The sequence below is a fragment of the Talpa occidentalis genome, unplaced genomic scaffold (assembly GCF_014898055.3).
Source record: "Talpa occidentalis isolate TD23 unplaced genomic scaffold, MPIMG_talOcc4v2.1 talOcc4.17, whole genome shotgun sequence".
Classification (NCBI taxonomy): Eukaryota; Metazoa; Chordata; class Mammalia; order Eulipotyphla; family Talpidae; genus Talpa; species Talpa occidentalis.
The window spans coordinates 46,472,154-46,487,391 of record NW_023601754.1 but is presented as its reverse complement, the minus strand read 5'-3'; the positions used below and the strand labels follow the sequence as shown (position 1 = coordinate 46,487,391).

General features: G+C 54.2%; 1 protein-coding gene, 1 long non-coding RNA gene and 1 pseudogene across 3 annotated transcripts; 1 reads left to right on the top strand and 2 right to left on the bottom strand.

The window, feature by feature from the left end:
- Positions 1 to 9: 9 nt before the first annotated feature.
- Positions 10 to 3,571, top strand: LOC129146096 (uncharacterized). The gene is made up of 3 exons (XR_008552562.1): positions 10 to 456; positions 806 to 899; positions 3,070 to 3,571. It is a non-coding gene; the product is annotated as an uncharacterized LOC129146096 (long non-coding RNA).
- Positions 165 to 4,592, bottom strand: LOC119249555 (apoptosis regulator BAX). 2 transcript variants are annotated; one of them, XM_037516957.2, is made up of 6 exons: positions 4,507 to 4,592; positions 3,889 to 3,940; positions 3,654 to 3,800; positions 3,156 to 3,291; positions 781 to 885; positions 165 to 425 (listed from the first exon to the last, which is right to left on the bottom strand). In XM_037516957.2, the coding sequence occupies exons 1-6, from the start codon at positions 4,538 to 4,540 to the stop codon at positions 321 to 323; spliced, it is 579 nt and encodes a 192-aa protein (XP_037372854.1). In that variant the 5' UTR covers positions 4,541 to 4,592; the 3' UTR covers positions 165 to 320. The 2 variants fall into 2 exon arrangements, with proteins under 2 accessions (XP_037372854.1, XP_037372855.1); XM_037516958.2 differs by having other exon boundaries at positions 211 to 446; positions 753 to 885; positions 4,507 to 4,576.
- A 5,756-nt stretch (positions 4,593 to 10,348) lies between these two features.
- Positions 10,349 to 14,489, bottom strand: LOC119248672 (apoptosis regulator BAX-like; annotated as a pseudogene).
- Positions 14,490 to 15,238: the final 749 nt, after the last annotated feature.

Genomic DNA, 15,238 nt, shown 5'->3' with positions numbered 1-15,238 from the left:
TGCCATGGAAGTGCTGTTGGGACTGTGGGCACCTGGAGGGCAGGCTGGACCCAGCTCATCACTGACCCTCAGGGAGCACTGGGCGCCCCAGAAAACCTATGGGACCAGCCAAGGCCTGGTCTCCTGGACAGCCAGGGAGTGAGCCCAATGACACATATTAGAAGTGTGGCCCAAAAGAGGTTTATTACCCCCCTCCCAGGCCACCCCTGCCCCCAATAATTACAAAAGTAAGAAAAATCCCCATATGCCCCCATCCCATCCCTTCCAGAAAAACGCCATAATTTATTCAGGTAAGACACAGTCCAAGGCAGCTGGTGGCCTCAGCCCATCTTCTTCCAGATGGTGAGCGAGGCGGTGAGTACCCCAGCGACGAAGATGGTCACTGTCTGCCACGTGGGTGTCCCAAAGTAGGAGAGGAGGCCATCCTGGGGACAGGGACATCAGTCAGCCATTCCGGTAGGGAGGATTAGGGTGAGGTCAAAGGGCACGGAGGGGTGGCTAAGGCCTAAGATGATGGGTACTTAGGAGTCACAAACAAGCATTATCACAGATTGGCTTCCAGAGCAGGAGGCCCCAGGGAGGGTCAGAAGGCACTAGTCAGGCCAATGGTCACTGGGAGAAGAGAGGTCACAGGGAGGTCAGGGGTCACAGCAGAATCAGTAGGGACCAGATAAATCACCGATTAGTATACATTGACAGTCAGGGACATGTGCGCTGTGGTGGGCTCAGGAAGACCCTCAGTTCCCAGGGAGTGGGGGAGGGGGTAGTTAAGGGCCTCACCCAACCACCCTGTTCCTGGATCCAGCCCAGCAGTCGCTCTCGAAGGAAGTCCAGTGTCCAGCCCATGATGGTCCTGATCAGCTCGGGCACCTTGGTGCACAGGGCCTGCAGCGAGTGAGGTGGGACTTAGAGCTGAGACCCCTCAACCCTGTGTCTCCCATCCTACCCTCTGCAGTCCTTCCATTCAGCTTCATAAATTATAAACTAGATCTCGGCACTATCAATTGCCCTGCTCAGGCACGGGCCATAACTCCCAGTACCCCTCACCCCCTGGCTAAAAATGAGTAATAGCTTGGCTCACAGGACCATGTGTTAAGGCTCTGACTTAATCATTTTTTTTTTTAAAGATTTATTTATGCCTACAAGAGCTGGGGTACAGGCCAGAGTCGCGGGGTGTGGGTGTGTGTGTGAGAGGATTCCCCAGAGACAGAGTGGGGAGCAGAACAGGCAGACTGACTGAAATACACTGCTGAGGGGAGCGGCGGGGAGACAGGAGAGGTCTGCTGCGCCACGTGGGTTGCTCCCTGGTGGGCCGGGGATGGAACTCGTGCTGCAGAGGCCGCGGATTGCTTCGTAGTGCGATGCTTAACCTCTTGAGCCACCAGGGAGGCCCTGACTTAATCATATTTTAATTTTCCACTTTCTTTTAATGCCTCATTGACCTTCTTGCATATCTTCATCCCCATCAAATTCGTTGCTGCCTCAGGACCTTTGTGCATGCTGATTCTTCAGCTTAAAGGGGTCTCAACCAACAGCATATTCACTTTCCCTCAAAGCTTGGGTCTAACCTTGAGACCAGAGAGAGCATTTCTAACCAACACCAACAAACCCAGGACATGCTCTACAACTCCCTGAAATTCCCCTTTCCAGCTTTTATCTGACTGCTTCCCCCCAGTTCTACATGGAATACTCCACTGACTCCAACATTCAAGCTGCATCAGCTCAATCATGCAAACAAATCAAGGAATCTACTTCTCCTGCCGCTGTTCCCACCGAGTCCAGGCCTTTAATCTTTTGCCAGGATCATTCTGGATGTCCCTCGCCAGTTTCCCTGCTTTTGCCCCTGTGCTCCATAATCCCACAGTGGCCAATATGTTGGGCTTCCCTTCTCAATAGTTTGAGTATCTTCACAAAGTTCAAAGAATTTCAGAGTAAAGGGGCCTCCCTGGTGGCACAAGGGTTAAGACACTGCCTATGTCATATGCCTATGACACTGCCTATGAAGCTATCCGCAGCCTCTTCAGCACGAGTTCCATCCACGGCCAGGGAGCTGACCCACATGGCACAGCAGACCTCTCCTGACTTGCCCGCTGCTCCCCTCAGCAATGTATTTCAGTAGATGGCCTGTTCTGCTCCCCACTCTGTCTCTGGTGACTCCTTTCACCCCCTCACCTCTGGTCTGCACCCCAGTTCTTGTATGCATAAATAAATCTTAAAAAAAAAAAAAGAATTTCAGAGTAAAGGTAGCTGTGCAGTCAAAATGTGGATCCTACAAACATTTTGCTATGGAGGCGTCCCTTGCTATCCAAAAGAATGTTCCCATTCAGTATGATTCGATAGGCTAAATTTTGGTCTGGAAACACTACCACCATTAATTTATCTAGAAAACAAATTTGAACATTTCCAGACACAAAATATAAACTACCAAATATGAACCGACTACTTTTATTTATTTATTATTTATTTATTTTTTTGTGGAATGCTCGCCGGCGGCCGGGGAACGAACCGGCACTGCAGAGGTGCGGGCAGCCTCGCAGCCCCGTGCTCAACCGCTGCGCCACCAGGGGAGGCCCCCGACTACTTTTAGACAGTAGGAGAAACCTGGCACTTGCTAGTGTAATATTTTAAATTTATAAATCAGGCCCCCTCACTGCCCTGATTGAAACCAGCCAATCACTCCCGTGTCCCTCTGTGTAAAGCTAAGGTCCTCACAGTGGTTCCACAGGACCCACTGCAGTCTGCCCTCCACCTCACCCTTTCCCCATCTCACAGCCTCAGCACAGACTTGGTGCTACCTCAGGACATTGGCAGACATTCCTCTACCAGACGCCTTTGCCCACACGACCCTTCTATGTCACTGCGTCTTTATTGTCCTCCCAACTTTGGCTTAATGTCACCCTCCCCTTAGAAGTCTTTCCTGACCTCTTGTATAACACGTCTCCCGGTCTTACTTCTCTGCTTTGTCGGTGCTGAGTATGGGCATATAGTGGGCCCAGTACATGTATGTTGAATGAATAAACAAAGGAAGGATCCCACAGCTGTCTCTGTCAATTCCCTCTGTGGATATAGGGCTGCTACAAGGGTTAAGGTCAGGATTCCCAGGTCTCAGGGTTCTGTGGGCGCCTCCCTGGGCTCACCACCCTGCAGCGGCCCACCTTGAGCACCAATTTGCTGGCAAAGTAGAAAAGGGCGACAACCCGGCCCCAGTTGAAGTTGCCGTCAGAAAACATCTCAGCTGCCACTCGGAAGAAGACCTCTCGGGGGGAGTCTGTATCCACTGCTGCGATCATCCTGTGGAAAAGCAAGCTGGAGGTGGGAAGGGCGGATCCTGCAGAGTGTGGAAACCCTGCTAGCCACCTCATCCCCAAGACAAGGTAAATGAGGCCCTGGCCAGGCTGAAATGAAAAGCAAGGGGTCAACGTGGAGGCAGGGGAAAAGATGGACATTTAGGGGAGAGAGGAAATTAACTCCTTAAGGAAGGTTTCAAGATACCACGGGAGGGAAAAGCCCAGACCTGGAGACCGGGGAAGAGAAGGAACAAGTATAGTGGGTCTGAACTGCAGGCACCTAGAGGAGGGGCTGGGAATGGGGCCTCCTGGGTTCTGAGGGAGAAAGAGCCCAGCGACTGGATTCTGGAGTCCCAGAAGTCACACCTCTGCAGCTCCATATTACTGTCTAGTTCGTCTCCAATGCGCTTGAGACAGTCGCTCAGCTTCTTGGTGGAGGCATCCTGGGGTGCCTGCTCTAGACCCAGCTCTGGGGTATCTCCCGCCATTCGCCCTGCTCGATCCTGGATGAAACTAGAGTGGATATGGAGTGGGAAATGCAGAGTCAGAAAGGGGCAGCACCTCAGATCCGCTCCCCAATAATGAAACCTCGCAAACTCACCCCTGAAGCAAAAGGGCCCCTGTCTTCATGATCTGGTCAGAGCTGGTGGGCCCTGCAGGAGAAAGGAGGGGGGTCCTGGAGGGTCACTGGGGTGGGGAGCGGACTCATGGTCCCCAAGGAAGGACAACGCTCGGGGGCACTGGCCTTCTGGGGGCCTGGGAGATAAAGTGGCCGGGGACAGGTCAACTGAGTCCCTGATGGAGAAAGAGGCAGGGAGGCCCAGCCTGTGTCCTACACTCTTCAGAGGAGGGGACTGGGCAACACTTAAGGCGTCCAGACCTCTGGCCTGAGGGGCAGAGAGGAGAGCCGCCCCTCCCACCAGGGCCAGAGGCAGGAAGTGGTGTCGGCGACAAGCCCGGGCCTGTCCGGGGGTCTGGATTCAGGGGTCTCCAGGTTCTCGGGGGGTCCGAGAGCCCCCCACAGGAAGAGATCAGGGTGCGGAAGTCAGAGAGCCGGGGACCCCCGGGGAAGAAGGGGCTGGAGGCTGGCGGCGCCCGATCCGGGAGGTTCTGCCCGGGAGTGCTTGGAGATCTCGCGGCCGGGGGCTGGCAGGAGGGATCGTGGGGCCGGCCGGCCCGGGGGCTCGCCCTCCTCCCGCCCGTCTGCCTCCAGCCTCACCCCCGCCTCTGGGCTGCTCCCCGGACCCGTCCATCACCGCCGCTCCCGCCGCCGCCTCTCGCCGGGTCCGGCTGGGCGGCCGCAGCACGCCCCTGATCACGTGAGCTCCCGGCTGAACGTGCGTCCTCTCACGTGACCGCCCCGCAAAATGGCGGCCCGGGGCCTGCCCCGCAGGGCAGCGCGCGCCCGGGACTGCACCTGCGCACCTGCGGCGCGGCCGCGCGTCACGTGACCGCCGACCACACTCGCCTCCAGGAGCCCCCTGGTGGCGCTGTTCCTCCGGCGCCCGCAAGTCGCGCCCTGAGTTTCATTCATTCCAGCTGAGTTTTCACAAGTTCGAGGTGCGGCTCGAGGCCTCCCGGAGGCAGAGGGACGTCGAAGGCACAGCAGAGAAACATATCCAGGGCCTCCAGTAGCGTTCACTGAAGCAGCACGTTACAGTTCACTAAAGCCCCCCAAGTCCAAACCGCAGCAAAACTAATCTGTAGTGATAGATTGGCAGGGTGCTGACGGGAAGAACCCCAAGAGAGGTCCCCGGAATGCCCCAAATGTACTTGGTCTGTCGTGGTTATCTGGGCGTCCTTGTATTTTAAAATTCATTGAGCTGTACACATAAGACCCGCACTTTACTGGGTGAAAAATTGCTTTATTTCCTTTTAAGAAGCCATCACAACAATGAGCTCATGTTAGAAAAACAGTGCAGAGAGGGTGATGAAGGGTTTGGGCAGATAAGTTAGAGGAGAAGCAGAATTCACATTTGATGTCACTTTAAACTTTTCTCTTCAGGCCTCTCCAGTGGCGCAGTGGGTTGACCGCTGCCCTGTGAAGCTGTCCGCAGCCTCTGGAGCGTGGGTTCGATTCCCGGTCGGCCAGGGAGAGGCCCACATGGCGTGGCAGACCTCTTCTGCCTCGCTTCCTACTCCCCTCAGCAGTGTCTTCAGTCCGTCTGCCTGTTCTGCTTCCAGCTGTGTCTGGTGAATTCTCTCACCCTCCCGCGCCTCTGACCTGTATCCCAGTTTGTGAATAAACAAAATCTTAAAAAAATTATAAAGTTTTCTCTTCAGTCTGCTTCCTGTTCATCTCATTGACAGAAAGCTCTTCCCATAGGTACCAATATCACAGTTGCTTAGGATGTGAGCTCCCTTAAAAAGTCTTTTTCAAGGGCCTCCCTGGTGGCATAAGGGGTTAAGTCTCAGCACTATGAAGTTACTGGCAGCCACAGCAGCACGAGTTCTATCCCTGACCAGGTTGCTGACCCACATGAAGCAGCAGCCCTCTCCTGCCTCCCCGTGTAATTTTTTTTTATAATTTTTTTAAAAGATTTATTTATTTATACAAGCACTGGGTACAATCAGAAATGCAGGCGGGTAAGAGAATTCACCAGAGCCAGAGCAGGGAACAGAACAGGCAGAGTGACAAAATACACTACTGAGGGGAGCAGCGGGCACAGCAGGAGAGGTCTGTCGCGCCATGTGGGACCCTCGACGGTGGCTGGGGATCAAACTGGCGCTGCAGAGGCTGTGGGCAGCTTTGTAGCCCAGTGCTCAACCGCTGTACCACAAGGGGAGGCTCCTCCCGGTGTACTTTTGTTGGTCCGACTGTTCTGCTCCCCACTCCATCTCTGGTGAATCCTCTCTCCCACACCCACACACACTTCTGGCCTATACCCCAGTTCTTAGATGCATAAATAAATAAATTAAAAGAAAAGTTTCAAATAATGAAAAATTTCCAGCTAAATCTACACATTGCTCAGCTGTTTGCTAGTAGGAGGTCCACTCATATACTTAGTCCCACAGTGACTCAAGCCAGGCAGCCTTTTTATTTTTGTTCTTTTTTAAAAAAAAAAAAATTATTTATTTAAGCATACAAGAACTAGGGTATAGGCCAGAGGTGTGGGGAGGCTGGTTGGGTGTGTGTTTGGTGAGAGGATTCACCAGAGACAGAGTGGGGAACAGAACAAGCAAACTGACTGAAATACACAGCTGAGGGGAGCAGCAGGCGAGACAGAACAGGTCTGCTGTGACATGCAGGTAGCTCCCTGCCCGGGCAGGGATCGAATTCGTGCTGCAGAGGCTGAAGATAGCTTCATAGTGCTGTGCTTAACCCCTTATGCCACCAGGGAGGTCCCCAACAAGCCATTTTAAAGGAAAAAACCTGGTTGGCAACTTCCTGGCTTAGAATTGGTGAACACCAATAGTTCTGCACCTTCCTCAGCTAAATGCCCCAGAATGATCTAAGTCCTGCATTTCAAGGCAGTGCCAATAGGTGGCGAGCATGTACACAAGAAGCAGAGGTCAAAAAACTTCCCTGAGAGGGTACCCAGACCCCCAAGAGGAGTGTGGATCCCAGATGATTTTGGACTGTCTGCCAATGGAGCATCCTGGAAAATGCTCCTTCCAGATGGCAGGTCTCATGGAGGCCCAGAGCCAAGCACTCAAGCATAAAGCCCGTTTTGTTTTATGGCCTCCCTGGTTTCACTGAATTTTCTTCATGTTGACAGGTGATCTCCTGTACATCTTACCTGTTTTGTGACCATTTATCCTCTCCCAGGTACATTCGGGTAGCAAGTGTCCTGTGGCTTTTAACTCTCCACCTGTGTCCACCACATCTGTGGCTTTTCGTCTTCCAGAATTTCTTTAGCAACAGCTTTCCTTTATATGCACGTGACACATGTGTTTTCCTCTCTAGGATAAACGACATAGAAGACAGAGCAAAGAAAGCAAAGACCTCCTCTGGGAGCAAAAGGATCAACCAAGAGGACTCAAAACACAATTAAAGAAGATACCCCTCAGGGCCTTCCTGGTAGCGCAGAGGGTTGAGTCTCAGCACTTGACATTATCAGCAGCCACTGCAGCATGAGTGCAGTTCTGGCCAGGGAGCTACCCACATGGCAGCAGACCTCTCCTGTCTCGCCAGCTTCTCCCCTTAGCAGTGTGTTTCAGTCAGTTGGCCTGTTCTGTTCCCCATTCTGTCTCTAGTGAATCCTCTCACCCCATCACACCTCTAGCCTACACTCCAGTTCTTGGATGCATAAATAAAATTAATATTTTTTTAAAAGGCCCCTCAAACAAAAACAAACAAAATAAAAAACAATGCCCTTAAAAGCCAAGAATACCCAAAACCAAAATTACCTTACCCCAAAGCCTGTTCCACAACAAATGTCCCCCCACCAATCAAAATTTAGAACACAGAAAAAATCTCAGCCCTTGTCACTTCTGCTGGGCACCATGGAGACAGACCCAGGAGGATCTTGAAAACATCTAGGGACTGGTATTTTAAGAGTCCTTACCTTTTACCATCTTTTCGTCAAATATGAGATAACTCAGGACCTCTTCCATGCCAGCTGTTATAGGGCACATCCTGCCAGCAATGCCTTGGGGCACAGAACAATGCCCCCTTCTCTCACTTCTAGGGTGGCAAGTAATCCAACTGACATTAAACAGGCTGACAGAAGAGGGAAAAACCTAAATGCATTTGTGTGGGGAACCCATATAAATGCTGACTATTCCAAAGGCAGTTAGACAAAGCAGGTGTGTGTAGGCCACTCAGCACTAAGGAGAAAGTGGAAGGGTTTTAGACATCAAAGGCAGGGGAAGCTGAAAAGGCATCTTCTCAAAGCTGTCAATGCAAGTCTATGACGCCTCCTTCTGGCGGTGGACTTGAGGGCGGCCTCCCACCCTCCACCCTGGCCTTTGAGAGTTGAGATAAGCTCCCTGCTTCATACCCCTGCACTTCATATTTGACTTCCAGCTGCACGGAAAGCACAGGGACCAGACGTCACAGGAAGCACCCACGCTGCTGGGCTGGGGTTGGGTGATGCTTTGCTGGAACCCATGAGGGGATGTCCTTGGTGGTGGCCCGGGCTGGGCTAGGCCTTGTGTGACACCTTTGCCCATCACAGGCCCCTGCTGCAGCTTTTAAATCCTCAAGCTCTGCCCCTAGAGAGGGGGACACAGCCTGAGGAAGAGGACAGAGAAAGAGGGGAGAGACCCTGAGAGAGGGGACGAAGACATGGAGAAAACGGGGCAAAGAGAAAGGGTGAGACACGGACAGACAGAGAGAAGGAAACACAAAGACCCAGTGAGAAGGGATACAGACCCTTGGGTGAGTCTGTCTACTTCTCTGACTCCCCTTCTGCCTGTAACCTCCCTCTGCCCCTTCTTGGCCCTCAAGGTCTCCCCTCAGGCCTGCTCCTCTCCGGCAGCACCCCCACTCCCACTCCCTGGGCCAGACCCCAGAACTCCTCTTCCTCCAGCCCTCCCCTCACACCTGGCAGCCCACAGCTTTGTCCCCCCCAGTGGCCACACAGTCCCATGTGGGCACAGCCTGGTCTCTGCCTGGGACTGTCTGGTCTCAGATCTTCAGGCTTCCCAGCTTCCCCAAAGGGCTCCTGAGACCTCCCCAGATGCGCTCCCCCACTTTTCTCCACCTCAGTTAACATGTAACTTCCAGTGGCCCCAAATGTTAGAAGTTTCCGGGCCCGGCTTAGCTGGGCCAGGGAGGCTGCTCTGAGTGGCCTCCCTGTTCTTCCTCCAGCTCCCCTTCTAGCCTCTCCAGCCCCAGGCTCCTTGCAGGGCACAGAGCTGGCCCAGCGCTGCCTCCAGCCCCACAGCCAAGGGTGCCAGGGAGGTGCTGTCGGGACTGTGGGCACCCGAAGGGCAGGCTGGACCCAGCTCATCACTGAGCCTCAGGGAGCAAGTGGCACCTCCAATAAAATGATGTAACGGTAACTGGGGGCTGAAGGACAAGGCTGGAGCCAAAGGCCATTACAGGTGGGCCCACCTGGAGGGGGGCGCAGCTGAGGGTGTATAGCCCCAGGTAGAATATGCTCAGGTAAGGAGGAATCGGTGAGGGTGGGACTCTAATAGGGAACAAAGGGGCCGCAGAAGCAGCCACTAGGTTCAGGGATTCCTGCCCCTGCTACACTTACCTTCGAGAAGGCTGTTGCTGGCCTCCAGAGAACGTGCAGAAGCTTCCAGCAGCCAACTTGGGAGGAGAAAAGTTGAGAAGTTTTGCAGGTTGCTGAATGACTGAAACTGATGCCAACTTTACTGCTATTTCAGCCCAGAAGGGAAGGCAAGGGCCTGGAGCTGGGCACGTCACTGAGTTGTGTGAGTGTGGACCGTCTGTCAGGCCGCTAGGCTGCTGCTCCTGCTGGTTCCAGTGTTGCTTCTCTGATACTGTGCTGTTGTCTTGGGCGCATCTCTGCTTCCGGTGAGCACTTCCTGTTGCTTCTTCTGCTGACATCTCAAGTTGATCCCTACCTGCTGTCTGGCTGCCACGTGCTCCAGGCCCTCTGTGGTGGTGGTCGCCCCTTTGGATGCCCTTTGCTTAGGATTTCAAAACACTGACCACTACTTGGGGTGGTATAATGAGCCACTGGTGGCCTCAGAGACTTTGTTTTCCCTTCTTCCTTAAATAAACTGCATTAGGGCCTCCCTGGTGGCCCAGGGGTTAAAGAGACAGCACTATCAAACTATCGCAGCTGCTGTGCCATGAGTTGGATCCCCAGCCAGGGAGCAGACCCATACGGCACAGCAGACCCCTCCTGTCTCGCCCGCTGCTCCCCTCAGCAGTGCAATTCAGTAGATCTGCCTGTTCTGCTCCCCACTCTGTCTCTGGTGAATCCTCTCACCACCCCCACTTCTGGCCTGTACCCCAGCTCTTGTATGCATAAATAATAAATAAATAAATCTTTAAAAAATATATTTATTTATTTATTTATGTGGGTTGCTCCTTGGTCGGCGGCTGGGATGGAACTCATGCTGCAGTAGCCGTGGACATATTCATAGGTTGTCTCTTAAACCCTTGCGCCACCAGGGAGGCCTGGGTTTTTTTTTTCTTAGCTGTTCTCTTTCAAGGCAAGCACTCCAGTCATGATGATGGCCACTGCCACTGCGATGATGGCCACTGCCACTGCGAGCCACTTGATTTGATTACTGTGTCGTGAGAGGAGGCCGTCCTGGGGACACAGACATCTCCTGTCAGCACCCAGCCAGGGCAGCCCCAAGGCCCGCTCACAGGGAGACGTGGGGAGAGAAGACAAGGGCACTGTGGGAGTCAGGAGTAGGCAGTGAGGGTTAAGGATTATCACAGATTTGAGTAATTCTAGAGGACCTGGAGACCCCAAGGAGGGTAAAAAGTACTAGTTAGGTCAAGAGTAACTGGGAGGTCAGAGGTCACCAGCAGGAAGGGTCAGTGACCAGATCCACTCAGTTGAAGGGACACGTGAGGAAACACATTATAGACCACATGTGATTACCAGGAAATGAGAAAGGGAGCAGCTCTGTGGTGGGTTCAGGAAGACCCCCAGGTCCCAGCGGAGTGGGAGAGGGGGCAGTTAAGGGCCTCACCCAGCCACCCTGTTCCTGGATCCAGGGCAGCAGTCGCTGTCGAATGAAGTCCAGCGTCCAGCCCATGATGCTGGTGATCAGCTCCCGCATGTCCGTGCACAGGGCCTACGGCGATGAGGTGGGAGTAAGGACTGAGCTCCTACTGCCAGGTGACTCCCCAGGCCCCTTTCTCAAACCTCTGCCTCCCCCCGACCCCCTGTGGTTCTTCCCACTCATAACTTGGATCTCATCACTGGCAACTGCCCTGCTTAGGACCTGTCCATCCTCCCAGGTACCCCTGGGATCCAAACCAAGGCATGGGCTGCCACAGGCTGGTGTACAAGTTCTCCTTGTTCATGCTGAATTTTTCTTTTACTGTTTGGTGTCTCATCTTTTTTCCAATCTTCATTCACACGAAACTCCTTTCTGCCTCAGGAACTTTGTGCATGTTGGTTATTCTGCCTCAACAGGACTTGTCTGACTTACCTGCCAGCTAAGACTCAACACCCCCAGTTGCCGTGACCTGCTCTCCAACTCCCTGGACGCCCCCTTCCACCCTCTATGTGGCTGCTTCTCCCCAGATCCACATGGGCCCCCAGCACTGAATGCTGCCCCCACCTCCAGCATTCAGGCCCCATCGGCTCCATGTTACAAACACATCCAGAAAGCCACTTCCTCCCACCCCCGCTCCCACCTGAGTCCCGGCCCCTCATCGTTCCTGGCTCCATTCTGGGTGTCCCCCACCAGCGTCTCAGCTTTTGCCCCTGTGCCCCGCAGTCCCTTTCCCAATTATAGCTGCCAAACAATGTTCTGTGATAATCCTTCTTCCACTTTGAGCGTCTCCAGAGAAAAGCTACCAGGATTTCAGAGTGAACAGTCTCACAGCCACAACAGTGGGCTGCACAACGAGCATTTGGCATTTGGCTACATATGTGAGAATAATCTTCAAATTAAAAATCGGTCACCTTGGGCCTCTCCTGGTGGCACAGTGGTTGAACTCTGGGCTGCGAAGCTGCCCATAGGCTCTGCAGCGCCAGTTCGATCCCCGGCTGCCGGCGAGGGTCCCACATGGCGCACAGACCTCTCCTGCCACAACCACTGCTCCCCTCAGCAGTGTATTTCAGTCCTGCCTGTTCTGTTCCCCGGTCTGGCTCTGGTGAATTCTCTCACCCTCCCGCGCTTCTGACTGTACCCAGTGTTGTATAAATAAATAAATAAATAAATCTTAAAAAAAAAAAAAATTAAAAACCAGTCACCTCATTCTCATTTTTAAAGACAGAGACAGGAGACAATCCTCCTGTGTCCCTGTGAGGAAAGCTAAGGTCCCTCAGGGGTCCCACACTCTGCCCTCAGCCCTCACCCATCTTACTGCCTTCAGCACAGACCTGGCGCTGCCTCAGGACATTGGCACTTGCTGTGTCCTCTGCCAGACGCCTCTGCCCAGCCGACCCTTCTATATCACTGCGTCTTTATTGTCCTCCCGGCTTTGGCTTAATGTCCCCTCTTCTAAGAAGTCTTTCCTGACCACGTGTACAACACGTGGGCTGCAGGAGAGCAGGACCCAGCTGTCTGCTTTGCAGTGTTGGTGGGCCCACGCGTGTTGAATGAATAAGCAAAGGAAGGAGCAGACCAGCAGCCACAGCTGTCTCTGTCAATTCCCTCTGTGGATACAGGGCTGCCCCAGGGGTACGGTCAGGACTCCCAGGTCTCAGGGTTTTGTGGACACCTCCCTGGGCTCACGACCCTGCAGCTGCCCACCTTGAGCACCAGTTTGCTGGCGAAGCAGAAAAGGTCAGAAACCGGGCCCCGGTGATGCCGTCTGAAAATACATGGCGTGCCACTTTGAGAAAGTCCTCAGCAGTGAAGACTCTGTCCATTCCCATCATCCTGCAGGAAAGAGGAGAGCCGTGATGGGGAGAGAGTGTCTAGCAGAGTGTGGAGACCCCTCTAGCCACTTCATCCCCCACGTAAAGGGACCCAGGTCAGGCTGACATGAAAAGCAAGGGGTCAACGTGCAGTCAGGAGACATCTAGGGGAGAGAGGAAAATCACCTCCCAAGGAAGGTTTCTGGATCCCAGGAGAGGGGGTGGCCTGGAGTTCGGACTCCTGAGTTGAGTGATGGGACCCTGGACACTGGCGTGAAGGTGCAAGGCTTGTGGGTGTGGATCGCAGGAGAGCAGGGGGTTGGGGGCTGAAGCTGGGCCTCCTGGTTTATGGAGGTGACCAGTGACTGGAGTCCTGGGTCCTGGGGCCGCACCTCTGCAGCTCCTTGTCATTGTCCACCTCTTGTGCGAAGCGCTTGAGAACTTCCGCCAGTTCTTTGATGTGTGGGTCCTGGGACACCCGCTCTAGGGCCAGCTGAGCTACATATTTTCAGGCTGGTCCTATTTGATCGCAGATGAACCTGAAAGAAAAGGAGTGGAGGATGCAGAGTCAGAAAGGAGCCACTCCTCAAATCCGCTCCCCAATAACAAAACCTCTCCTACTCACCGTGGAAGCAAAATGGCCGCTGTCTCCATGATGTGCTCAGAGCTGGTGGGCCCTGCAGGAGGAAGGAGGGGAGAGGTGTCTGGACTCTGGAGTCCGGGGGTGGGGTCATGGGGGTGGGGAGCCGCTCATGGTCCCCAAGGAAGGCCTACCCTGCGGGGGGCACTGGACTTCTGGGGCCCTGGGAGATAAAGTGACCCGGGACAGGGCAACTGAGTCCCTGATGGAGAAGAGTCGGGGAGGCCCAGCCTGTGTCCCACACTCTTGGGAGGGGGGCATGTGGGAAAAGACTGGGCAACACTTAAGGGTGCAGACCTCTGGCCTGAGGGGCAGCGAGGAGAGCCACCCCTCCCCCCAGAGCAGAGGCAGGAAGTGGGCCTGTCTGGGGGTCTGGATTCAGGGGGCTCCAGGTGCTTGTGGGGTCTGAGAGCCCCCGCAGGAAGAGATCAGGTACCAAAGCAAGAGAGCCGGGACCCCTGGGGAAAGAGGGGCTGGAGGCTGGTGGCACCAGATCCGGAGGTTCTGCCTGGAGCACTTGGAGATCTAGCTCCAGGGGCTCTAGGGGGGACATACCAGGGCTCCCCTCCTCCCGCCCGTCTGCCTCCAGCCTCACCTCCGCCTCTGTGCTGCTCCCCGACCCATACATGACCGCTGCTCTCTCCGCTGACCCTGGCGGGGCCGACCCGGGCAGCAGATCCCCTCCGGGACTCTGAGCTCTCACTTTTCTGGCCGCTGCTCCCCTGGCTTGATGGGCCAATCAGCTTCACCCTCGACAAGCAAACCCCCTGCCTGTGGCCTGTGGGATGCCCTAGAGAACTTCCCTGCCTGCAGCAGCGTTTCCAGAAGTCACAGGTGGGGGCGCCGTCTCCAGGGCAGGAGCCTGAGCGCCCGTCAGGGACCCCCGCGGCCCAGCAAGGGCCTTCCCTGAGGCCACGCGTGTCAGACGCCGGAATCCCGGGTCTGTGTGAACAAAACAGGGTGTGAAGTTCAAAAAGCCGCACAATCCCCGGGGCTAGATGGGCAGCGCGGGGAAGTGGGGGACCCCAAGAAGGGCTTCCGGGGTGTCCCCACTGTGCTGGAGCTTGTGCTGATCATCTGGGTGCGCACAGAGTAAATCCATGGCCCTGTGCACAGAAGACACGCACTTTCCTGGGTGGGGTTCATGGGTCTCCTTGTAAGCAGGAGAAGATAAGAAACAAGTCATGAGAAAATAGTCTGGGGGATGCCACAGAAACCTGTCATTCAGCCAGTGTGGTTAAAATATCTGCTTTTAATTCTTTTTAAAGATTTATTCATTTTCATACAGAGTAGGAAACAGAACAGGCAGACGGACCAAAGTACACTGCTGGGTGGAGCAGCGGGGGAGACAGGAGAGGTCTGCTGCACCATGTGGGTAGCTCCCTGGCAGGGGATCAAACTTAAGCTGCAGTGGCTGCCAATAGCTTCATAGTGCTGAGACTTCACCCCTTGTGTCACCAGGGAAGACCCCAAATATGGGGATTGTAAAGTGGTAATTAAGTTAAAACAAGGTGGACCCTCATCAAGTAAGATTATAGTGTCCTTAGAAGAGGAAATGAGGATCCTCCCTGGTAGCACAAGGGGCTCAGTGTCAGCACTGTGAAGCTATCTGCTGCCACTGCAGAACCATTTCAATCCCCGGCCAGGAAGGTGACCACATGGCACAGCAGACCTCTCCTGTCTCCCCACTGCTCTGCTCAGCAGTGTATTTCAGCAGATCTGCCTGTTCTGCTCCCCACTCTGCCTCTGCTGAATCCTCTCACACCCTACACTTGTGACTTGCACCCCAGTTCTTGTATGCATAAATAAATAAATCTTAAAAATAAAACCTTTTCAGGGCCTCCTCTGGTGGTGCAGGCGGTTGAGCACAGTGCTGTGAAGCTGTCCGCAGCCTC